The sequence below is a fragment of the Lagopus muta genome, chromosome 17 (genome assembly GCF_023343835.1).
Source record: "Lagopus muta isolate bLagMut1 chromosome 17, bLagMut1 primary, whole genome shotgun sequence".
In the NCBI taxonomy this organism is placed as follows: domain Eukaryota; kingdom Metazoa; phylum Chordata; class Aves; order Galliformes; family Phasianidae; genus Lagopus; species Lagopus muta.
The window spans coordinates 6984111-7007294 of NC_064449.1; the positions used below are offsets into that span (position 1 = coordinate 6984111).

The following is a 23184-nucleotide window of genomic DNA, read 5'->3' on the forward strand; positions in this document are numbered from 1 at the left end:
TTCATACCTATCCAAGCATTTTGCACAGAATATTTACCAGTGTATATAATCAATACTTCTGTATAGTTTTTTTTGCTGTCAGGTTTCACAAATAAATACCCCCTTTGCATAATGGAAACAGACTGCATCTGGTATAAAGCCCACCTGAAAAGAATACTAAGAAGGCTCTAGCTGGGGGTAGGGGTGATCCATGCAAAAAGACAGCGTACCAATCACTGTGCCATGCTCTACAAACCCAAGTTCTCCAAAGGCTCAGTGAACTCAGGTAGAGGTCTTTAGAAACGGAGCTTTCATGCAGTTTTCTGCAAAGATCCTTTCTGGAAAGCAACTTGTTTACCCAGGCCACGTTTCAGCCAGTTCTGTGGAAGGGGGCACTGGAAGTGTGGGCCATGCCCTGGCAGCAGAAATGCTTCTAAAGATATTTCCAAATGAAAACCTTCTGCTGTGTCAGAACAGAGGGTGCAGTATTAGGAACACGTACAACTGGGAAATAGATTTGCTCCCATAGGCTTGTGCCATGTGCTAAGCAGGGGGTTAGCCTGCAGTTTGAATAATCTGAAGCTACGCAACAGTTTTTAATAAGCATATAATATATATTTCACAGGTACATGAGGAGTTTGGAAAGTAGAAAGAGTAGAAAACAGTGGCAGCTACAGTTCTGAGTCTTCACAGATGAATTATCCATCTCAGTTTACTGTTCTTTTTTCTGGCTCAGCAATGGATAGGCCAAGAATGCCGGCAGTGAATCTCTCTGCTGTGATTTGCTCTGGAATTTCTTCTTCCATCAAAGCTGCTGCACCTGGAAAGCAGTAATGACAACAACATGAGGCACACGAGAGCGGTGTAAAAATGGCATTCCAGAACAACAAAACTTATAAGTAGCAATAAGTGAATTGAATGCTTTTAGCAATGTATGCAGTAATCACGAAGTACTGCTTTACTAGCTTAATACATCATACATTATCAGGGAAACACTGTCAAGTCTGTGGGCTGTCTCACTTTGCAGTGGATACCAACACCTCAGAAGAGTCAAGGGACCGAAGACAGCTACTGTACTCCATTGTCTGATGAGATCCTGTGATCCCAAAGGCATGCAGGGGCTGCACTGTGTGTGTGCAGTATAAGGGTTCCTGTTCTAGGCTGGTGTAGGCTAGCACATGAAAGGTACACAAATGTGGTCATTCTGTTACAATGTGTACTGCTGCTTGGGTGAAATCAATGCTGTAATTTGCATGCGGTAGAATTTCTTTTTGCCTTTGCCGTGTAAACCTTCCACTGTGCGTTTGCAATTCCGTTTTCAATCCAGCAGATAAACAGCAATGTTACCCTGTCAGGTTCCAGTTACATTTTGTTGTTCATTTATTTTTAGGTACACCCATACAACTGTTGCATAGATGAAGCACAACATATGGGTTTATATCTGTTCTTGCAATCCTGAGTGTTTTTGACAGCTCTTGGCCTAACAGGGTAATGGGCTTGCAATTTAAAACATTTTGTTTGGGAATTGAATCAGTCCTGCCTCTGTGCACTGCAGAATGCTCATCTCATACCTGAGGGATCACATACATCCAGGTCAGATCTTCCTCCCATTGGATGCCTACCCAGCAGGGCAGACAGACACAGTGCCAGCTCATCCTCCATCATATGCTCTCCTGTATGCATTAAAACAAAAGCAGCCCCTTGGGTTACGGTGTCATCAGCACAAAAACTGCAAGAACTGTGAACAAACAAAATAGGTAGTTTGGAAGATTAGGTTTTCCTAAGTCATGGACCATGTCACCAACTGACACACGTGATCTTGGCACTGGAAAATACCAATTCCAAGGAAAATGGTTCTTGTGTCTTGCGTGGATTTGGGGCAAAAATATCTATTAAATGGAGAAACTGTGATGCATACAGATCTTGAGGCTACTTTGTGCTTGCAGGAGCCTGAGCTCCTGTTCCCACTGAAGAATCTGTGGCCCAGGTCAAAACATGGACCATGTAGACCTGTGCCTATGCCAGCAGACATTTCTGCACAGAGGAGGAAAAAGCCTGAACAGGAAAGTCATAATCTAATATCCTGGGAGATCTGAACACAGTGTTTGTTCCCAGCTAGTGGCTGGCTTGTGTCCTCAAGCATGAGGTTATAGATCTGTTATGAAACTGTTCTATCCTATCTAATTATCTATTTATGGATGTTCACACCATCCATATAAATAACTAACCTTTCCCACAAGCTTCAGTCCTTGGTTTACACAGATCCTTGTTGTAAGTATTACCAGGTGATGTACTGAGTAAAAGAAGCACTTCCCTTTACCCATTTTAGTGTTCAGCTTCACCAAAATCTCTCTTTTTTGACAGCGGGAGCATGCCATTAGGACTACATGATCTATCACTCTGGCGTTGGCTATAAGTACGTTTATATGTATACTCGTGACATTCTTTCTGATTCAGCTGAATTAAACCAACGCATCTTTTCAGATTTCAGTCCAAGGCTGACCATTTTCATCCCAGCTTTCTGTAACCTTTCTGGAGCCTACGTGACTGGTGAAGATGATGCTAATTTGGATAGGGGTATACTAGAGGAAGATACGATCTGCCAAGATCCATGCTCATCATTTGACAGATGAGATCCTTCAGGCCAGCAGAGATTTCCAGAGCGGCAAGAGAAGTACAGCTGAGACAACAGGCGTGATCATTCAATTTACAATCCGAAGGCGGGTGGCTCCCCATGCCTGCCCTGGTTACCAAGCTGTAGTTTCACATTAATTTTTTGCTGCAGTGAATACATTCTGAAATTGAAGACTGAACAAGCAAGCGTAAAACTAATATCAGAAAAGAAATAACTCACCCCTGCACTGTAGGAGTGACAGCAAGTCTCCTCTGTCAATAACTTTGTCGCCGTTCTCATTCTCATAACCAAGGACCTGAAATGCTTGTCGTATTGTTTTCATTGACAAGCCAAATGCGGGCCGATGATTTATATAAAGTTTGATAAAATCCCTTAAATTGATTTTTGTCACTTGTTCTCCGGTATCCACAAACTCACTGAATTTTACTTCATTTATCATTTCTTCGATCTGAAAATGAAGGCGAGAAAGACTGTTACACATGTGCTTGTTGAAGGGCATCGGGCCAGTTCCCAGTGCCACAAATGGCAGTGTACCACGGCTGTGTGCATTGCAGGTGTCACAGCCACAGCCCAGCGATCAGCTCAGCAACTGAGGGTGGACATGACAAACGGTTATGTGCTCATTCTTATGACCTTAGCTAAAGATGGCGGGAGCAAATATGTAGTTAGTTTGGATTTCCTCTATTAGTGTGTGTCTGATTGTCCTCAGTGTTGCCAGTGAGTTATTCTAGAATGAAGCAAGGGTCAGTGAGATCTTTCTGCTCAAAACTGCGATAATGCAACAGCGTAATTCCTGCAGAATTCTGGCCTCTGTCCCTTTCAGAAAAGCATTTTGCCCTGGTTGTTACATGTTACTAATGTGAGATGGGGAAGAAACCTTCCCCAGGGGCTGAGCGATGAGAGCACCCCGTGACTTCGCAGCTGTCACCCGTACCCTTGCTGCAGCTGTGCCTGCACTCTGGGGACTGCAGGCAGCAAACCACAGGGCGGTAAATTCACCAGCCCACCAGAGAAGACTGTGCATGGAGTCCTGACCTAAGCAGGCTGCAGAGGGCAACCACACACCCCTGGGGTACCGGCGATTGTGCCCCCTTATTGTACCCGCCTTGACAGGAGCAGCTGGGTCTTTTGCTCTGCTCTTGGTGACCAGCCGTGCTTAGAGCCTGTGGTTTTCCTCAGGGCTTCTGCTCAGTGTCCTCCATGTGCTCATGCCCAATGGAGCAGCCCCTCACACAAACACAATCAGTTTCCCATGCCAGTGTGCACTGAACGTGCTGCCCCAGGAGGGGAAGCTGATGCAAGACTTCCCTGGGGAGAACTTTGTGTTCAGCCTTGGGCCTTTGTCCTCTTGTCACAAGTTTTTCCACTGAATGAAGCCCAGGGAAGAGTGAAATCTCAGCTTTCTCTTTTTTTTTCCTGCAGCAAACACCGTGCCAGGTGAGAATAGCCAATTTGAGTCAGCTCTAGCTGATCTGGGATTAGGTTTTATATCAGCCCCACTGAACTACAAAGGAAAAACACCAATTCCCAAAAGCCTCGCTACTCAATCCAAGCTGCTTTTTTCTCCCTTCTGTTTTTCCTTTATTAAAACACTCCAGAGAGAGACAGACTTTCTGTATTTTAATGCTGTCCTGCCTGCTTTGGAAAGCAGATTGTCAGTTGCCTACACTCAGCAGCAGTTTAGCACTTATTTCCATTCCTGAAATAGTGTTGTGGTTTTGATTTGAGTGGAGGGCTAACAGCCATTCCTCCAGAGACATTTCCCAGAGGAATACCTATTCTCTGTCCCCAGGAGGCAAAAAATGCAATGAGCCAAGGAGAAGTTCAAACAAACTGCAAGGGAATGACACCACAGCCTGACACAAGGACAAAGCAGTTCCAGCTTGGAAGAATATCCCTGGGGAGTTGGGGGGGGGAGGGAGGAACACAGCGATGTGCTGCTTCCCCCAGGAACCCCTTGTACATTGTAGGGGGCTCGAGGATCTTGTTTAAATCTCCTTACTTCAGATTCAGCAATTATTTTTTTTTCATATGTGCTTTAATTGCCCTTTTGCCAGGTTGTAACATTACAAATTAGGTCTGTATACAATGCAAACAGCCTCGTAGAAACAGCTACAAAGAGAGAAGCAGCAGAACCCTTATTAAATTGCTTGTCTTTGCCTGCTGTAAAATCTGAGGCTGAAAAGCTTTTGAGAAATGTTTGATAGGAAGCTCCACTGCTGCAGCCTGAAAGGCAAGCTCAGAGAGAGCGTCTGCAGTTATCAGTTATGAAAAAGCTTTAAGTTCCATGGGAATAAAGGCTGCTGGCTCCATCTAAAATTATTCTTTGAGCAACCCAAGACAGAACAAGAAAAAGATGCTCTGTCAACACCCAGAATCACAGAACTGAGTGCTTCTCCCACAGTGTACTGCATGGAGGATTCAGACCTGACCTGGTGGTACTCCTAATAGCCACAGCCTCAGCGCACAGCCCAACAAGAAGTGAACAAGTTCAAACACTCCTGGAAGTCACAGAGGGAGCGAAGCACAGTGGATGTTCCCTGGAGCCATCCAATATGCCTAACATCTGAATCTGGCCCTAGGGCACTCGGTAAGTCAAAGAATCATTATGGTTGGAAAAGACCACTAAGATCACCAAGTCCAACCCAAATCCATGTCCTTTATGCCCAGTAGCCATGTCCCTCAGTGCCACATCTCCACATTTCCTGAGCAGCTCCAGGGACAGCAACCCCACTGCCTCCCTGGGCAGCCCGTGCCAGTGCCTGGCAGCCCTTTGGGTGAACGATTTCATCCTAGTGCCCAATCTGAAATGCAATCATTCTCATTTTTTGAGGTTTTTTTGTGTGTGTGTGTTTTTTGTTCTGTTTTGTTTTAAATTTAAGCACAACCATAAAAACAAAGGACTGACCTCTTCCTCAGATGGATAAAAACCCATTGCTCTCATTACAGAAGGAATTTCCTCCAAGGGAATGTACGTTGACACCTGCCTGCTCTCCAGCATATCAATGCCATGGCTGCGCAGCTGCACATAGTAGAAATAGTCTTCCAGCTCCTGCGAGGGATTCAAACGAGATACTGTAAAGTTCAGCTACCAACAGGCGAGGAAGATAAGGCTTCATTTAAGATTTACTAACAGTCATATCAATGAGACCGCTGTTAAAGGCAGTCTGGACAAAAAATAAAGAAATGTCAGGCCTGTATAAATGAATCTTAAACTCCAACCAGATGTTGCAGCACGGAGATCACAGTGAGCGCAATTACCCTGAAGAATTCACCGTCCTGGCCACCCTCCAGCAGTCTGTAGAACGGGACCAGGTCCTCCCCACCCAGGGATGCAGCAGCTTCCAAGGCACTGGCACAGAGAGAAGGCGGTGCAGGAAGGGTTCACACGGGGAGAGAATTCTCATTTCCCTTTCTAGTCATTGTTTGGAGACACTTTCAATAAATAAATAAAATCCCCAGGCTGCAGGACGCAGGAAGGGGAGGCACTGCTTTGAACCACGTGCAATTTTATCACCAGCCTGCACTTCTACAGCATATTTCATACCCAGGTTTTACATACAATAGCACAGTGTGGGAATTAACTATTGCTGAATGGTCCTCTTGTTTAGTGGAATGAGCACAGGGCGGGGAGCCAGCAGCCTTTCCATGGACTTGAGCTGGGTATCTGGCACTCTGCTTTCCTGCTTCCTTATAGAGACGCTGAGGGAGATGAATTGGCTGGATCAGCATTTGGAGCATGCGGAGCACTGGGGCTTGGTGCTTGCAAGAAACCACACGAAGCCAAGCTCCCCACTCCTTGGTCTGACACATTCTTCCCCCATAACTCAGTACAAGAGCGAGTGATGGTGCCACAGGTGCTGCACATATTAAGCCAAAGCAGCCCGAGTGCTGGCAGCAGGGCTGCAGTTCTGATGCACAGCTCCATAGTGCTGCTTCAGCTTTTGCTCGCTTCATGCTTTTTTCATAATTAAGTTATTTGGGTATTAAACACAGTGGAGATGCACAAGATGCCAGGAGCAGCAATAAAATGATAATTAGCTCATCAAGACGTCCGCTCCAAAAACAAATTACACAGAAATTCAATGTTGCCTGGACTCTGGCCAACCATTATAAAGAAGGATCGTTTATATTCCACTGCCTTCCTTAAAACGCCGCTTATTCTGACCCCCGACTGCTTAAGCCACACAAAGTGGAAAAGAAAATAAATAAGCCTGGTGCCTTCGCAGCCAGGTCTCACTGTTGTGGTGTGTAGAGGTGAGTGAGCTCTGCAACCTTCAGCTCTGCGAGCAGCACCTGCAGGAAGCATCTTATTTGGGACCACCCTGTGCTTAGCAGCGGAGCCTTCCTCATTGGAAGATGAAAGGCATTTCAGAGGGTCAGTGCACCCCAAAGGCAAAAATAGGAGACCACAGCTGTTTTTAGGTCACTGGCTGCTGCTGCTCCCTTCTCAAGTGCACACCCACCAGGCAACTGGTCTCCTTGACAAGGCAAGCAACAGAAGCCCATGTCCTGGCATCATGGACCAGAGCCCAGGGCACCTCAGCCACTCCATTTTCTGCAGTCCTCTTACTCATGTAAGCAAAGCTTTATAGGATTACAGTGGCTTGTGCTAAATCCAGCCTTCAAATGCAGCAGAGATTTCCTCACAAATGCTGGCCTCTCCCATTTGGAGAGCAGACTTGTTGTACCATATGCTCCCTCCTGATCTTCTACCCCGGGCAATCCCCATCACAGCAGCCAGGCTCTCACAAGGACCAGACAACCCTCCATGTCTTGGCATTTGGCATTTCCCAGACCGCAGTATTTTGTAGGTGCTCAGTCACTGACAACAGCCACTAGCAGCTAGGTCAGCTCCCCATTGACTGCTGGCTGCGTGAAGCAGCTGTGGAAAGCCACTCCCAGGCTCCCTTCTCCATTCTGTGGTACTCACTTCAGGTTCACCTCCCACTTTAGAACAGTGCGGTCACTCCCCCCAGCCGTAAAGATGTAGCGCCCATCGTAGGAGATGGCCAGGTCAGAGGCACCATCTGGGTGGCAAATGAAAGCTGAGGACTTGTGGGGGTTGCCATCAATGGGCAGAATCTGCAGGCCCACCTGTATGGGAAGAGCAGATGGTGAGGGCAGGGGCTGCTCAGGAAGGCTGAACCAATACCGTGCCCTCAGTGACCAGCCTTGTCTAAAGGAAGGAGTTTCTAAATGCCTCCATCCTGCAAGTGTTCGCTTCTCTGGTCCCTACAAGGGCAGGTTTCCTTCAGCCCCCCAGCCAAGCCCAAAATGCTCCACAAATACACAGATGGCAGAATGTTGGTGCCCCACACCTTGTCCTTGGTAATGTATGCCAGGTAGTGCTTCTGGGGCTGTGCAGCACTCTTGGGGAGGATTTGCATCTTCTCCAACGGCGAGCCATAGGTTGGTCCCAGAAGAGTCTTTCTAAAGGCAAACAACATTGTCACCCATTCTCACAACGTATTTTCCCATGTCTGAATGTCTGTGGCGCACCAGGATGGGTGGATGAGGGAAGGTGTGGGGTTTTGTAACACCAGGACAGGACATGATCCCTGTCTAGAGGGGACCATATCAGAGCTAAGAGAGAAATGTAGTGCTCAGAGATCATTCTTTGCTGCTTCTGTGGGCTCCTATCATACCATCTTGTGTCCGACTGCTGCATCCCAAGTCCATGGGCAGACTGAGGTGACTTGCAGCCATGATGTGCTGAGAAGGAAGGCTCTCTACCTGCACATTTTGGTCGTTGCATTGTACAGCTTCATTTTGTAGCAGCTGTTAGCCATGAGGATGAAGGACTCGGTGCTGAAATGTGGATACCAGGCCAAGCAGAGGGGCACTGCAGCCTGCTCGACACGATGTCTGTGCTGGACCACCAGCTGGTCCTTGCTGCTGCTGCTCAGGTCATATTCAATCTGGGGAAAAAGACCAGGAAGCACAGTGACCTGCCATCACAGTGGACCTGATGGATTAACCACAAGGAGCAGCTGCTGAGGGTGAATACTCCGAAACCCAGATCATCCCAACTACAGATCTGCCCCAGTTTGCCAGGCTGACAAACAACTGGAACTGGTGGGAAGCTGCAGAGTCACAGGCTGAGTGCCCCTCCACACTCTCCTCCAACCCCACCTCAAGCCCAAAGCCCCAGTGCTGTCCTCCCACAGCTGTACCAGCTGCCTGTCCTCCCCAAGGCTCAGCAGCCGGGGCTCACTGCCGTCCAGGTGGATCCCAAACAGGATGCTCCGGATGGGCTTGTAGTGGGAGTGCAGCCCTGCCAGGTGTTCCCAGCACCTACGCTCATTCTGCAGAACCCTTTTGTAAACGGTCACTGCATATTTTTCATCCTGGAACAAGAGTGCAGAAGTCAGTGCAGCACGAGCCCATGGCATTTCCCAGCTCCTAGGGCTGCACCAGGAACAGCACATACACATGTACACCTCAGGAAGGAGTGAGCAAGCTTACAGCAGTTGCGAGGTACTCGGAGTTATGGGAGAACTGGACGTGAGTTATGGGGCCCCGTGAGAACCTGAACACCTCACAGCAGGACAGCAGGGAAATGGCATCGAGGACATGCACACTCCCATCGGTGAAACCGGCAGCCAGGAAGGAGCCTGCAAAGCCCAGCAGAAAGCTGAAATCCCAATGCGCTCCCACCTCCATGCTTGGTACTTCGGGACGTCACAGCTCCAAGATACCTGCAGGATCATAGGACAGGCACTGCACTCCAGCACTGGGGAATATCCTGCTCATGAGGAGCTGGGGCTGCTGGTAGTCCCACACCTTCAGCAGCCCGCAGTGACTGCCCATGGCAAGCCGTGGCTGTTGAGGATGGCATGCAATGGCAGTCACTGCTTTCTTGGCCTCTTTCATGACTTTTTCAAAGTCTGTCCCATCTGTCGCAACACGGAGCACTGTTGCATCAGAGGTTGAAAGGATAAAGTTCCTGTTTGGTGTGAGAAAAACAGAATTAGATGAATCAGACTAGCTGGCTCATATCCCTCTGAGCAATGTTACATAGCCTCTTCTTGGCAACTTAGCTGGACAGTCGTGATATGTTCTAATACAAAACATGCAAAGAATTCTTGACCTGGAAGACAGGTGGCACTTTGTGTTCACGACCTGAGAAGTCTCCAGCAGAAGACACTGGAGCTCCCTTTTCTACTAGGGTATGCAAGGCAGAAGAACAACATCTGGTCAGCTTTTGCCATTTGAGGCTTGTTGATGTGTGAGATGGACAGATGAGAGATTGAGGGCTCCCCAAATAGTCCTGTCACATGTCACAATAGGTAGGGTCTCTGAGCTGGCCATGATATCATGGAGGAGGACAGGGGACAGCGTAGGAGCTGTGATGTGGACAGCGGCCTGCAGTTGTGCATTCAGCCCTCCCACCTGCAGCATGGTGATGATGGTCCTGTATGACTGGCGGTGGGCAAAGCAGGCGTCTAAATGACCACGTGTACAACAGAATAAGTGCATACTGCCATCAGCACACCCAGGGATGAAGCCTGGATTCTGATAGAAGATCGGGGGTGAACCCAGGAACTGGGGCATGGTGACATACCTGAGGCTACAGCAATAACTGATGTGGGATAACAGACACCTCCCAGGGCTCCAACTTAGAGAGAAACCCGCCCCACGTGGCTCTTTGGAAAAACGAGCAGCTACAGATAAATGCTGCCAGCAGAACTTCAGGCAGGACTGACAGACATGTGGTTTGCAGCCCCACAACACAGCATCTGGTTTGCAGACTTCGCAGAGCTCCTCAGGCACCCTGTGGTGCTGCTGCCCCAAGCCCCCAGGCCGTGCATTCTCCTCACCACCACCTGGATTATCTCACCCAGCAGTGACAAAATACAACTGGAAATAGCCACCTGGGGGAGGGTTAAGCAGGGGATTAAGGGGCTCGGTGGGAGCCATGGGCTCAGCATTAGCCCTGTGTGGTGTACCAGCTGCGTGACAAGCTGCTCGGCTCCATGCCCAGCTAGCTGTCCCCATGCCAGCATTAACACTTCTCCAGCACTGAGACGTGGCACCCAGTTCATAGCCGGGGATGTGCTGGGGACACTTTGTGACCAGTGCTGGAGGATGCAGAAGAGCTGCATTTACACAGGGATGCTCACCTAGCAGCGAAGGGGTGGCTGCTGGTAGAAGGGGCAGCTGGAGAATCTGGAGGAGCTTTGGAGAAGGAGATGGACCGAATGGGACCCGTACCACTGTGGTCATAGCAGGCCAGGAGCTGCAGGTGTCCATTGTAGAACTTCACCTGGCCTCTCACATCCCCTGTCACTATGCAGCTGGAAGGAAGGAAGCACAGTGTTATGGGGTGGGAGAATTCGTGCTCCAAATGGCTCAGGTCCATCCTGTTCTTGCACTGTTCCACCAGTGCAACCCATGGAAAAGATAAAAACTGACCGTGAGGAGCACAGTGTGATGAAGCCATCAGAATATCCTGGAAAGCATTTACTCGCAACGGGGAACTCGCTAAGTCGAGGAAGATCTCTTCCCTTTTGCCCTTTCTCTGCCCAAAAGCACGAGACGCACAGAAGCGCTGCGCCCCATCCCGAGCTGCTCGGAGACCGTCTGCTCCCTCTGCCGGCTGAGCCCCGGAGGCCGACGTCATCGCCTTACCTCTCCAACACCATCAGCGCTGTCAGGCTTTCTTCCTGCATCGGCACCAGCTTGGTGGCCTTCATGCCATGCACCCTGCCCTCCGGTTCCTTGTCCAGCTCCCGCTTTCTCTCCACATCCCACACCACCACCTTCCCAGCCGAGGTGCCCGTCAGCACCTGCGTGGCGTTGAAATGGAAAGCTGACTGGGTGAAGTGCCCCGCTGCGCTGCCAAAGGTCTGTCAAGAGAGCAGTGGTGGGTCAGTGCTGGTGCAGGTTCTCCCATCTGGTTCCTCCATGTGACATTCCCTCCCTGCCTCATGGTGGGACCATCGCCAACGTGGCCACTGGGAGTAGAGCCCCAGAAGGCCAGGCTGAATGGGGCCATGGGCAACCAGATTGGTGGCTGGCAACACTGCCCACGGCAGGAGTTGGAGCTGGATGGGCTTTGAGCTTCTCCCCCAGCCCAACCCATTCTGTGATAGAATGATGTATGCGGGAGATGCCACTCCTGGCCTTATCTTGGGCAATCTTTCTTGTCCCCTTAGGAAACCCAGGGGACAGACTGGGGACACGGCCACCACTTTGGCACAGGGGGACAGGAAGGGACAGGGCTGCTGTGGGTCCCTGTGGCTCCCCGTGCTCTTACCTGCTTGGTCAAAGAAGGAGTGCTGTACTGCAAACCAGCATCGCCCTGCGGAGAGAGCAGAGCATGTATCCACACAAAGACATTAACCTTCTCTAACCTCTCAGAGCCCATGGAAATGCATCTCCCCACCCCTGCTCCTCTCCCAGAAGCTGTGACCACCAGAGGCACCCAAACACCCATGGCAGCATGACTGGGAGAGATAGGGAGCACATCAGGTACCAGGAGATGAACTTTTTGTGGTCCTACTCACCCACAGATAAAATATCACTTGGGTTTTGCTGTTGCTGACAAACTCATAAGGATTTTGGGGATTGAAAATGACAAAATCCTGTAATCAAAGGGTGAGAGTCACGTTAATAGCAAGCAGTGATATTTGCTGCTTATTCTTTCACTGAGCAAAGTGTGGCTTCCTCACCTGGAAGCCAAACTCAGGGCTCAGCTCCACGTCACACACGGGGCTCTCATCAGGATATGTCCACCTCCACACGCAGACCCTCTGGCATGGGGAGAAACCAGGAGATGTTTGTGGCCTCCTGAGAATTTCCAGCTTGGCTGAGTAAAGCCCCAACCCCTCCAGCTGCAGAGCATGAGGGGCTAAAAAGGCTGGAGCAGGATAACCCAGCATGGCTGGATGGCTTAATTTCAGGAAACAGCGTGAGGAGCTGCCTGAACATGAGTACAGCAGAGTCAGTTTTCATCCCAATTTCAGACCTTCTCTCAGCTCTGCAGCATTCCTTTTAATGAAGTCCCAATCTATCCCCCAACGGCTTAGCAAGAAAGATCTCGACAGACCCACAAGAAAAACCTTGAAAAAGGAAACACAAAGAGGAAATATCCTCACCTGCACCATGCCAGCACTGATGGTAACCAAACACCTTGCATCCTGGGAGATGGCAATAGCGCAGATCCCACCGCCTGCATGGCTGTCAAAGATGGTGCGCACAGGGATCCTGTGTGGAAAAACCATCATGGGCTCCTGGCAGAATGTGTAGACAGGAGGGTGTCTGCTGGAATGGGATGTTAAACAGACAGTGTTGTCCCTATGAAGGAGACGGAAGGTTTGCATAGAGGCTCACCCAGAAAAGGCATCCCATATGATGACCAAAGGGTCTGGACCTTGGTCAGCAGTGGCAACCCAGCGCCTGTCCTCACTGACACACAGGCATGAGATGGCATTTGCGTGACCCTGGAAAGGAGGAGAGAAGCACTTGGGAGCTCCAGAGCTGTTTGGCTGGAGGAATTTCCCATCTTCCCATCCGAGAGTCTTCCATTTTCCTCCTCCTGGCCCCATTTTGAGCAGCTCCAAACCACCTTCGTGGCCACCCCACCAGGCCCAGGGATGGAAAAAAGGCATTCAGGGATAGAAGAGGCCTGCAGACCTGCAGGTGGTACTGCCTGCTGCCAAGGACATCGTGGATGACCGCTGTGTGGGCACAGACATACAGCAGCATCCCATCTTCGATGCTATGCACAGCCAGGCTGCTGTTGTAGCCCAGTGCCCAGGACAGGCTCTGTGGGGAGAAGAGGTTCTTAGTAGTAGGGGAAAGACTGCTCCAAATCCCCAGGGTAATGGGGCAGAGCAGGGTGTCCCAGGGCTGCTCTCCTGGCCAGTAATACTCACGAGAGGGTGGCAGCTCTGCTTCTCTCCCTGGAATAGCAGGCCAGGCTGCGCACCCCACACACGGCTGGGAGCATCGCTGCGCTCCTCCAGCTCACCAGGAGCCCTCTGAGGTGCAGCTGCTGCAGCATTTCCCAGAGCTCCATCTTCCTGGGCAGCAGCCACGGAGTCCTGGGAACGGAGAGATGCTGGAGTCCGCTCCCGGACCTGAAGCTGCTCTTTTTGCTGTTCCCCTTGCCATGTCCTACACACCAGTTACAGATGGATAAAGGTATGATGGCAAAATGGAGTGAAAAAAGGGGATCGTGTCATGGGATGGGGCTGAGAGACAAAAAGGGATCTGCTGAAATGTGCTGACTGGTAAGCAGCTAAAAAACGAAAGCAGAAGAATCCCACTGCCTCTCATAAATGAGTTAAACATCCCAGGGTGGATCCAAGGAGGCGTCCCTTGCTCTGAGTCCCTTCTCTCGTGGCTCCAGATCAGTTTCTGCTTCTTCCCACAGGGTCCCTTGCTTTCTCCATGGTGTGAGCTTAGCATGGATGCTGTAGCCATGGTTCCAGGTGAGGTCAGGTAACATTTAATTCAGCCTAAGGTCGGGATCACATCACACACATAACTCAGAGGCAGCTCAAGTGCTCAGCAAATACTGACAGCTGGGCTGAGCCTACAGAGCAGTAACAAATAATAACACCTAATAACTGAAGGGGAAATGGGAGGAGCTGAATGGAAATTGCCATTCACCTGAGCTCTGCAATTTGCAGCTCCAAATGACACCCATGGGGCTGTTTTTGGTCCCGTCCCCAAGCAAGGAGAGACACTGCAGCATAAGGTCTCCATTCTGTGTCCCTAGGGGACACTGGTGACAAACTGTCCCAGCGCTGGGACGGGGTCCAGGCACCCTGCACCAGGCACAGCTTGCCCTCACCTGCTGGGGTGGCACTGCTGCCTCTCGATGCATCTGTCCATCTGGGGATGACTCCTTCGGTGCAGTGTCACTTGAACCAGCCATCCTCACCTCCAGCCTCTGTCCAAGAAGCCGCCAAAATGTTTTTACTCCAGTTGGCCACAGGAGGAGGACAGGGCACGCGGGATGCTGGGTCCCATGGGTCCCGGAGCAGCCTTTCAGTCCCAGGAACACTTTTCCTGAGCACCAGCAGGCAAGCAGAGCCCTGCTGCCCAGCTCTGATCAGGCTCTCCCTGCGCCTGACGCTTCTGTTTGCATCCAACTGCTGTTCCCCGGGCAACGGCTGCAACGGCTGCTGCCAGCAACAGACTGGAAAGCGCTGTGAGAGGGGCTCATCCACTCCGCATCTGTTCCACGTCCCCTTCTTACCCCCACCAGCTGCCCTACAGAGGCAGCACTGACCCTCTGCACAAAGCACTCCATCAGGATGATGCCCACACGGGGATGCAGCTCTCTGCCACCACCCCGAGTCATGGCTGCCTTCTAATCAGCTCCAGGCTCTCCCAACTGCCGATTTCAGACACGCTATTAAGCTCAAATAATAACAATTTCTAAATCTAATTTGTTTTTCCTTCTGCCCAGCACGAGCCCGGTGCCCTGCTGGGAGAGGAAAGCAATTCTGTTATCAGCACAAACCATCTCGGCTCCTTCCAACCTGCTGCATCGGGTGAGTGGGGAATTATGGCTTAAGGAACAAAGTTCTGACCCAAGGAAGTGGACTGAAAACAATCAGTGGTGAATAAACAGAGGTAGTCCCAAAAAAACATTTTTGCTGAGTGCAAGATGTTGCTTTGCAACAGAACTGTGTTTTTTTTACTTGCTGGAGTTGATCCAGTCCTACCACCAATGGGAACAGTGACCAGAGTGCATAGCCAGGACATGCACTTCTACAGAGCTCCACAGAGCTTTGTCAAGTCACTGCAGCGTCACACTCCACAGTAAGAGAATGAGTCCCCTGAGAGCAGGAGTTAGCTCACTCCGTTGTGCTGGGATGACCCATTAACCTCACTGCACGAGCAATAGGGAAACACAGGACTTTGTAGGGCACTTCATCCCAGGAGGCACACACACACACAAAGGCCTGGAAGCTGTTCTTCCCGACCAGCATGCAGACCCAGATCTGCCTGCAGCTCAGGCAACAGCTGCATACCTGGGGTACGAAGACACGTACCTTGAGCACACAAGGCCAAGGCCAGGCTCCAGCTGATCTGACATTAGAGCTGCCAGTACACCACTCATCCACATGCTTACAACTACATTCTGCTTTGTTGCACCAAACAAATCTTTGGCTGCAGAAGGTCAGAGAAGAACGCTTTTATGCCTCTGCAGATCTGCTTTTAACACACCTGACATGGCCCACAATTACTGCCCCCAGACAGCAACTTCCACAAGAACAGAGAGAGACATCACTCAGTTTTATTCATTGGGATGAGTATTTCAAAGTTCAACTGGAAACAACCTTCAACAAGAACAATCACCCCAACCCCCCTGAAGTGTTTATACATCCTAAAATCAACTGCAGCAAATTAAAAAAAATGTAGGAGTACTTCAATACAATAGAAGACAGAGTTATAACCCCAATGCTTATTTTGTTAACTTAAAATAATTAGGCATTCCAAAAATGCTATCTTACTTAGTGACTTCCAACAGCTATGGTCACAAGGGAAAGATAAAGTACCAGATTTGCACGTTTCTTCACTGTGATCTAAGTTAAAAAAAGAAAAAATTGTTCCAGGACTTTTAATCCTATTTTACAAGATGTTCAGTGAGGAATTTCAAGGAGAAAAAAAAAAAAAAAAAAAAAGGAATGCCATGGTATCACCAAATAAAAGCATTTTATGCTCTTCCAGATCTGTATCAAGTGAAATCTAAGTTACACTCCAGCCTTACTCCAAACTGATGCAAGGCACAAGAGATGAGAAACCACATCCTGCAACTCTGCGAGTTGCTCCTCACAAACCAGTGCAATTCCAACTGCGTTAAGGCCCTGCTCCATTAGAATCTCTTCAGACTCTGCAAGCCCAGCCACCCAGAGGTCACAGCCTCTGAAACGCTCATTTCAGCAAAAACAAAGATCATAAGGCAAGCTTTCAAATCAAATCAGAGTCCAGAAAGCAGGCACAAGCTTCGTCTTTATTGTCTTCTGAGCAGTGGTCATCTCTGCAAGGGAATGATATTGCAGCTGAAAAAGAAGAGTGGAGAAGAAAACATTTGTTTCAGCTCTGAAAGAAGCTCACATGATCTGACACTGTGAATCTATCAACCACAACCCTCCCCATCGGTTTCCTCTACTAGAGGAACTAGCCATTGAGATCTTCAGCCCCATACCCATACTTGATACAACTCATCATCCCATATGACTACTAAACTGACAGCCCCAGCTCTCAGCTGGAACCTGCCAGTGAGACACATCACAGCTGGCTCTGCTGCAGGAAGCGTCTTGTGCTAGCAGGAGCCCCTCTGCTCTGACTGGCAGCCTACCCCAGGAGGCCCTTCCCTGCCCAGCGCTTCGGAGTCAGCCCCAGGTGCACTTTCTTGCCGTTGCGGATCACAGTCACACTCAGAGGTCTCTGGGAGAAATGAAAAAGAAAAGAAAGATGAGCTCTCTCACTTCCATTATAAGGTACCTGATGGCTGTGGCAGCTTCTCTGGCCATTCCACAGTAAATGCTGTAGCTCACAGGGAGAGGTAAGAGAATGCAGTTACAGCAGAAGCAAACTTACCCCTTCACTGTGCTGTACTACTGTGGCAATGTTCTGCAGGCTCTTGAAGTTGTGCACATTGACAGAACCAAACTCCACAATCTCATCGTCAACCTGAAGGCCCTGGACAGACAGAAAGAAGCTGAGCATCTGTGCTCTCTAATGACAGGTAACGCTGCCTGCTCACAGGAGACTTCCTCCAGCCACATAAGCTGTGCTAGGACACCATCCTTCTCAGCATTTAGACAACTGAAAAATATACCCTCTCCCTTAGAAACAAGTATGTACTCATTTCTCTGCCCTATTTTACAAGTAAAGAAACACTGAGGCTGCAATGAACATCAAGGCCATGTAAGAGCTGCGTGGTGCCATGACACAGCAGACAGCATGCACTTTCTGATCCCAACCCAGTGACACTGCCACATGTGGGCAGCTCCCTCCATGGGAGCTTTCAAGAATAACTACACTGGTTGAGAAGGTGACTGAATATTTGACAAACACTTAAAATGAAGAAAGTGGGAGTGGGATAATAATAATAATCAGTATCTCACAGCTTATTCCTGCTTGTTAGCAGAGAAAAAAAGCAATGCATCCTCTATTTCCCCTCCCTAGGTCCAAAAGAAGCCCTCCCCACTGCCATCCCCAGCAAAGTACCGAGGTGCTGGCAGGAGACTCTGGAGTCACAGCATTGACTTTGGCGAAGGCGGGCGGCAGGCTCTGGCTCATGGCCTCAGCCCGCGCCTCCGCCTCGTCCCTGGCATGCTTCTCCTTCTCCCGGGCATGCAGCTGGTGAAGAGCCTCCTCCACCTGCTTCATCAGAGCCTTGTGGTCATTCTGCAGACCTGCGGGTGGCACCAAGCTCAGTAAGAAGCAGAATCGTAGCACCGCTATGGCTGGAAAGGACCAACACGGACCACCACAACCCACCTAGCCCATTCCCCACGTCCCTCAGTGCCACGCTCCCACAGCTCTTCAACACCTCTCGTAACCCCCCACCTCCCTGGGCTGCTCTTTGGGAGAGGAAACGTATCCAACCTGCCTCCACCCCGGCGTAATGCCAATCCGTCGCCTCTCGTCCTCCCGCTGTCACCCGAGAGCAAAGGCCGACCCCCCCCACACACCTTCCTTTCAGCGATAAGTTCTTCCTGAGCCCCTCTTCGCAGCCCGAGGAGACCCGCACGCCGCTTCCCGCCCACAGCCAACGCCGAACAGCCCGGCCCCACTCACAGGCGATGCTGTGCCGCGCGGTGCGCACTTGGTACAGGTCGATGTCGGCCCGGGGGAAGCCCTCGGCGTCCACCAGCGGCCCGTCCATGCCCACGCCCTTTTGCTGAGGGGAGAAAGGCCGCGGTGAGACCGCCGGCAGCGCCCCGAGCCCCGCGCCCGGCCCCGCACCCCGCTCACGTCTTCCAGCAGCTGGTAGCAGGCCCGGATCTGCGCCTCCAGCTCGTCCTTGCGCCGCACCAACTGCTGCACCTCGCTCAGCGTCACAGCGTGGCTCGGCCCGTCCTCCGACATGGCGGCGGCGCCGCACCGCGCTGCGGCGGCAGGAAGTGCATCACGGAGCGTGAGGGGGCGGGACCGGAAGTGCCGGTGTCGGAGGTGAGAACATTGGGGGCGGGGCCAGAGCACGAGGGGGCGGGGTCACTGCGCTGGGGGCGGGGTCACAACGCTGGGGGCGGGGCCAGGGGGCAGCGCGTGGGGAGGCCGATGTTATCGGTGCCGTGGGGTGACGGCGGGGATGGCGGGTGTTGTGGCGGTGCCGCGGGATGATGCAGCTGTGCCGTTGCCGTAGGGTGATGTGGGGACGGCAGCTCCAGGGCATTGATGCAGCAGTGCCACTGCTACATGGTGACACACCTGTGCCGTTCTGTGGAGTGAGGCGGCAGTACCACCAGCAGGGTGATGGCGATGGCAGTGCCACGGATCACACAGCAGTGTCATTGCCGTAGAGTGACAGCGTTGCGGCTGTGCACTGCTTGGGGTCACGCAGCTGTGCCATCCCACGAGCGGCAGCACAGTGTCATTGCCGTGGGATGACTTTGGCTGTGCAGTCGGTGACACTGTGCCACCGCCCACCTGTCCTGCTGCCACCACTGCTGTCCCCAGCGCTGGGCAGTGCCCTCGGGACGGGGTGGGATGGAGGAGGAGCACCTTTGCTGCATATCAGCCCTGCACTCAGGGTCACACTTTCTTTGCTGCTGCCACATTGCAGGGTCACAGCATGGTGAGGGCCGGGGAGCAGGCACAGAACTGCACTTCTGTGGGAGAAATTCCCTGCGTTTCCCCTCAGCCTTGCACCCCGCTCACTGCTTCTCCCACTTCTCTTGCAGACGACGTACACAGACAAAGGGGAAAAGGTGAGTGCCTCCCTGCTCCCTGCTCGGGTTTGCATTCCATCCTGTGCTCAGCACTGGGAGCCCCCTGGCTGCCCCGCGGTGCTCCCGGTGTGGTGGTGGAGAAGTGCTGGGTGCTTTGCTGCAGGTGAATCGTTAACGCTGCGGGGTTAATGAGGGCATGTGGCAGGGATGGGCTGCAGCTGCAATCTCCTTCTCTGTGACCCAAATCCCAAACCCCAAACCCAAACCTCCCACTGCACATTTCTATAGGACCAGATGTCCCTGGGCTCACTTCTTGGCTGATACCCGGATGCTTTGCCGCCACTTTGCTCCATGCAACCAGAGCCAACACTGTGCCTTGTGTACAGAACAGCCTGCATGGAAAGCACTACAAAAAATCATCAGGGCAGGGAGCCAGGGATTCATCCATGTCACTGGGGTGCACTTGCAGGAATTGCATTGGGAAGAATTCCATTTGGAGGAACTGTACCCAAAGGAATCGCAACCCACAGGAATTGCAGCACATACAACTTCTTTTCCCCTTCCCTTTAGCACCAGCGAGGCCGCTTCATCCACTTCCATTCCATCACCTTCTGGGTGGGCAATGCCAAGCAGGTAGGAGGCCGCAGGGGTGGCGGCGGTGGTCATTGGCTGCTGGGGGATGGCAAGGCTGTGTGTGTGTGCTGACAGCAGCCCTGGCCCGGGGCCCCGGCCTTGAGCCCTTGCGCAAGGGGGGGGTGGATGTCAGGGGCGTGCATGGCGCAAAAATGCAAAGGGAGAGCAAAAATGTGTCATGCTCCGCTGCACGCAGAGCGGGGTGAAAGGCTGTGCGGGGAGCAGCCAATGCCCCCATACACAGCACACAGCCATGCACACGCCGTGCTGTGCCGCAGGCCGCCTCGTACTACTGCAACAAGCTGGGCTTCGAGGAGCTGGCGTATCGCGGGCTGGAGACCGGCAGCAGGGAGGTGGTGTCACACGTCATCAAGCAGGACAAGGTGTGCAGTGCTGCTGGATGTGCTGAGCACCGGTGGTGAGATCATTCCTCCCATCACCAACCCTTCCTCCCGTCCTCTTCCACCCCAGATCATTTTTGTCCTCTCGTCGGCGCTCAATCCGGGCAATGAAGGTAGGTCTGTAGGTCTGGGGCCGGGATGTGGGCGCTCTGTGGTGTCCCCGCTGATGTCGGCTGCCGGCAGAGATGGGTGAGCACATGGTGAAGCACGGGGATGGTGTGAAGGACGTGGCCTTTGAGGTGGAGGACTGTGACTTCATCGTGCAGGTAGGCAGCGCATGCGAGGTACAGCGGGCGCCCTGAAATGGTGAGTCTGGGGGAAAAGGAGTGATTTTGGGGCTGCTGGGTATCATGGCCACACATCCCCACATTGGTGTGGGAAGGGCCCCGGGGGCATGTGGCAGGACGGGCACTCTCCTCTGCTCAGAAAGCCAAGGAGCGTGGAGCGGTGGTGGTGAAGGAGCCCTGGGTGGAGGAGGACAAGTTTGGGAAGGTGAAGTTCGCTGTCATCCAGACGGTGAGTGATGAGGGCACTGAGCCCCCCCACACGCAGTGCAGTCTGCACATCGCAGCAATGGGCACAGAGCCTCTTCCTCCTTTCCGCAGTACGGTGACACAACGCACACCTTGGTGGAGAAGATCAACTACAAAGGGCTCTTCCTGCCTGGGTACCACGCGCCCCTCTTCAGAGACCCACTGCTGCCCAGGCTGTGAGTAGCACAGGGTCCCAATATGGGGATGGATCACACCACCCGACTGCCATCAGGGCTGAGTGCTGCCCCATGTCCCTGCAGGCCAAGCACCAAGCTGAGCTTTGTGGACCACGTAGTGGGGAACCAACCCGACCTCCAGATGGTGCCGGTAGCAGACTGGTGAGAGCAGGGCAGGCTGGGGGGAGGCCGAGGGCAATTAGCACTGAGCAGAGGTTCATTAGTGTGAGGGGCTGCAACATGGCTGCTGTGGGTGGGCAGGTACCAGAAGAACCTCCTCTTCCACCGCTTCTGGTCGGTGGATGACAAGCAGCTGCACACCGAGTTCAGCGCCCTGCGTTCCATCGTGGTCACCAACTATGAGGAGACCATCAAGATGCCCATCAACGAACCGGCACACGGCAAGAAGAAATCCCAGATTCAGGTGAGCTCAGCAACTGGGCTGTCACCACCACCAGCACAGGGCTGGGGTGAAGGAGATGGGACGGGGCTGGTGCTGCAGCCACGCTGGCACTGCAGTGAGATGTTTCCCTGCAGGAATACATCGATTACTACGGAGGGGCTGGGGTGCAGCACATCGCACTCAACACCCCCGACATCATCTCGGCGGTGAGTGGCCCTGGGGCAGCCCCACTCAGGGACCTGTCACAGGGGGTGATGCCTCATGGTTGGAGTCCTCGTGTGGTGGCCAACTCCACGCTGGGCCCAAAGGGACAGAGTGGGACAGGTCCTCGTGCACCGCTCGGGACAATGCAATGGGGAAGTGTTGAGTTGCATCTCAATACCTCCTGTCCTCACGTGCCCAACCCAAAGCTCCTGGTTTGCAGATCACCAACCTGAAGCAGCGCGGCATGCAGTTCATGGACGTGCCATCCAGCTACTACCAACTGCTGCGGGAGAGGCTGAAAACTGCCAAGATCAAAGTGAAGGAGAGCATTGACAAGCTGGAGGTGAGTCCAGGGGCAGCAGGAGCTGGAGGTGGGTCAGGCGCAGCCGGGCGATGCAAGGCCATCCCCTTGTTCCTGATGGATCTCAGAGTTATTTCCCTATTGCTTATCTCCAGGAACTGAAAATCCTGGTGGACTTTGATGAGAAGGGATACTTGCTCCAGATCTTCACCAAACCAGTTCAAGACAGACCCACGGTGTTCCTGGAGGTCATCCAGCGGCACAACCACCAGGTTGGTTGGAGGGTTTCACTGCTAAAAGTAATAGAGGCGGCCTTAGCATTGAGTGGCAGCCTGAGGACCTCACGGCACCCAGTGCCACCAGCACCACGATGCTGTGATGAACACTAAGGGCATAACGTGGGTAATGCCATCCTCCTACAGGGCTTCGGTGCCGGGAACTTCAAGTCCTTGTTTGAAGCCATTGAAATTGACCAGGATGCACGAGGCAACCTGACTGTCCTGAGCCCCAACGGAGAGACCAAGCCCATGTAGAGGCGGTGTGCGGGCTGCCGGTGGCACTGGGCCACGAGGAGCTGAATCACAAACGAAGTGGGAACTGGCTGTGCTTTGTCAACAGCCCAAACTTACACGTGACAAACAGGATGTTGCTGCCAAGCTGTGATGGGCAAGGAAGGACCCAGCCCAGGCTTCACATGGGGAGGGAATGTTGCCAATGCCTTCACCCCAGCACAACCCCCTCCAAGCCCCCGAGTCCCAAATACAGCACAGACTCATGGCACACATGCAGGTTCAATCCTGAGTCATGATTTTAGGGCAGCCACAGCATTCTAGAATGAGGTGAACAAAGGTATGGGCTTCCACCAGTGTAACGTGGCATTGCTCTGGGACCTGGCAACTCCTGAACTAACAAAGGCTGGAATATCCCCAGAGTGTCTCCACAGATTGCTGGCTTTGTGGCCACTGCCCGCCCCCTGGGTGCTGTCACAGTCCTTGCATGGGGACTCTCCCCCCCGCCATAATAAATCCGTCTGTCACAGCTGAGTGCTGCT

The 23184-nt window shown here is 52.1% G+C and overlaps 3 protein-coding genes across 3 annotated transcripts; 1 reads left to right on the top strand and 2 right to left on the bottom strand.

The window, feature by feature from the left end:
• Positions 1 to 609: 609 nt before the first annotated feature.
• Positions 610 to 14461, bottom strand: CFAP251 (cilia and flagella associated protein 251). The gene is made up of 21 exons (XM_048964449.1): positions 14421 to 14461; positions 13498 to 13738; positions 13256 to 13387; positions 12953 to 13062; positions 12718 to 12826; positions 12292 to 12372; positions 12127 to 12204; positions 11877 to 11921; positions 11249 to 11466; positions 10741 to 10914; positions 9316 to 9563; positions 9083 to 9231; positions 8791 to 8964; positions 8351 to 8535; positions 7936 to 8047; positions 7548 to 7711; positions 5876 to 5966; positions 5523 to 5666; positions 2834 to 3062; positions 1551 to 1652; positions 610 to 799 (listed from the first exon to the last, which is right to left on the bottom strand). Exons 1-21 carry the CDS (start codon positions 14459 to 14461, stop codon positions 687 to 689), a joined length of 2940 nt encoding a protein of 979 aa, XP_048820406.1. The 3' UTR covers positions 610 to 686.
• Positions 14462 to 15855: 1394 nt separating this feature from the next.
• On the bottom strand, positions 15856 to 18732 carry PSMD9 (proteasome 26S subunit, non-ATPase 9). Its single transcript, XM_048964413.1, has 6 exons — positions 18566 to 18732; positions 18389 to 18491; positions 17816 to 18003; positions 17183 to 17284; positions 16941 to 17029; positions 15856 to 16641 (listed from the first exon to the last, which is right to left on the bottom strand). The coding sequence occupies exons 1-6, from the start codon at positions 18677 to 18679 to the stop codon at positions 16614 to 16616; spliced, it is 624 nt and encodes a 207-aa protein (XP_048820370.1). The 5' UTR covers positions 18680 to 18732; the 3' UTR covers positions 15856 to 16613.
• Positions 18733 to 19122: 390 nt separating this feature from the next.
• Positions 19123 to 23176, top strand: HPD (4-hydroxyphenylpyruvate dioxygenase). Its single transcript, XM_048963924.1, has 14 exons — positions 19123 to 19388; positions 19495 to 19521; positions 20053 to 20115; positions 20394 to 20498; positions 20587 to 20629; positions 20700 to 20782; positions 20943 to 21032; positions 21122 to 21225; positions 21310 to 21387; positions 21487 to 21649; positions 21763 to 21834; positions 22053 to 22175; positions 22289 to 22405; positions 22556 to 23176. The coding sequence occupies exons 1-14, from the start codon at positions 19386 to 19388 to the stop codon at positions 22664 to 22666; spliced, it is 1182 nt and encodes a 393-aa protein (XP_048819881.1). The 5' UTR covers positions 19123 to 19385; the 3' UTR covers positions 22667 to 23176.
• Positions 23177 to 23184: the final 8 nt, after the last annotated feature.

What these genes read in the sequence shown, in the direction of transcription:
- CFAP251 (XM_048964449.1), bottom strand. Translation starts at nt 14,461, where the DNA reads ATGGACAGATGCATCGAGAGGCAGCAGTGCCACCCCAGCAG. An exon ending in CTCCTTCTTTGACCAAGCAG is followed by an intron (nt 11,467 to 11,876) that starts GTAAGAGCACGG and finishes CTCTCTTGACAG; the next exon opens with ACCTTTGGCAGCGCAGCGGG. An exon ending in GCAACGACCAAAATGTGCAG is followed by an intron (nt 8,048 to 8,350) that starts GTAGAGAGCCTT and finishes GTTTGCCTTTAG; the next exon opens with AAAGACTCTTCTGGGACCAA.
- PSMD9 (XM_048964413.1), bottom strand. Translation starts at nt 18,679, where the DNA reads ATGTCGGAGGACGGGCCGAGCCACGCTGTGACGCTGAGCGAGGTGCAG. An exon ending in GCTACCAGCTGCTGGAAGAC is followed by an intron (nt 18,492 to 18,565) that starts GTGAGCGGGGTG and finishes TTCTCCCCTCAG; the next exon opens with CAAAAGGGCGTGGGCATGGA. An exon ending in GCAGGGAAGGGCCTCCTGGG is followed by an intron (nt 16,642 to 16,940) that starts GTAGGCTGCCAG and finishes CTTCTTTTTCAG; the next exon opens with CTGCAATATCATTCCCTTGC.
- HPD (XM_048963924.1), top strand. An exon ending in GACCCACTGCTGCCCAGGCT is followed by an intron (nt 21,226 to 21,309) that starts GTGAGTAGCACA and finishes ATGTCCCTGCAG; the next exon opens with GCCAAGCACCAAGCTGAGCT. An exon ending in AGAAGAAATCCCAGATTCAG is followed by an intron (nt 21,650 to 21,762) that starts GTGAGCTCAGCA and finishes GTTTCCCTGCAG; the next exon opens with GAATACATCGATTACTACGG.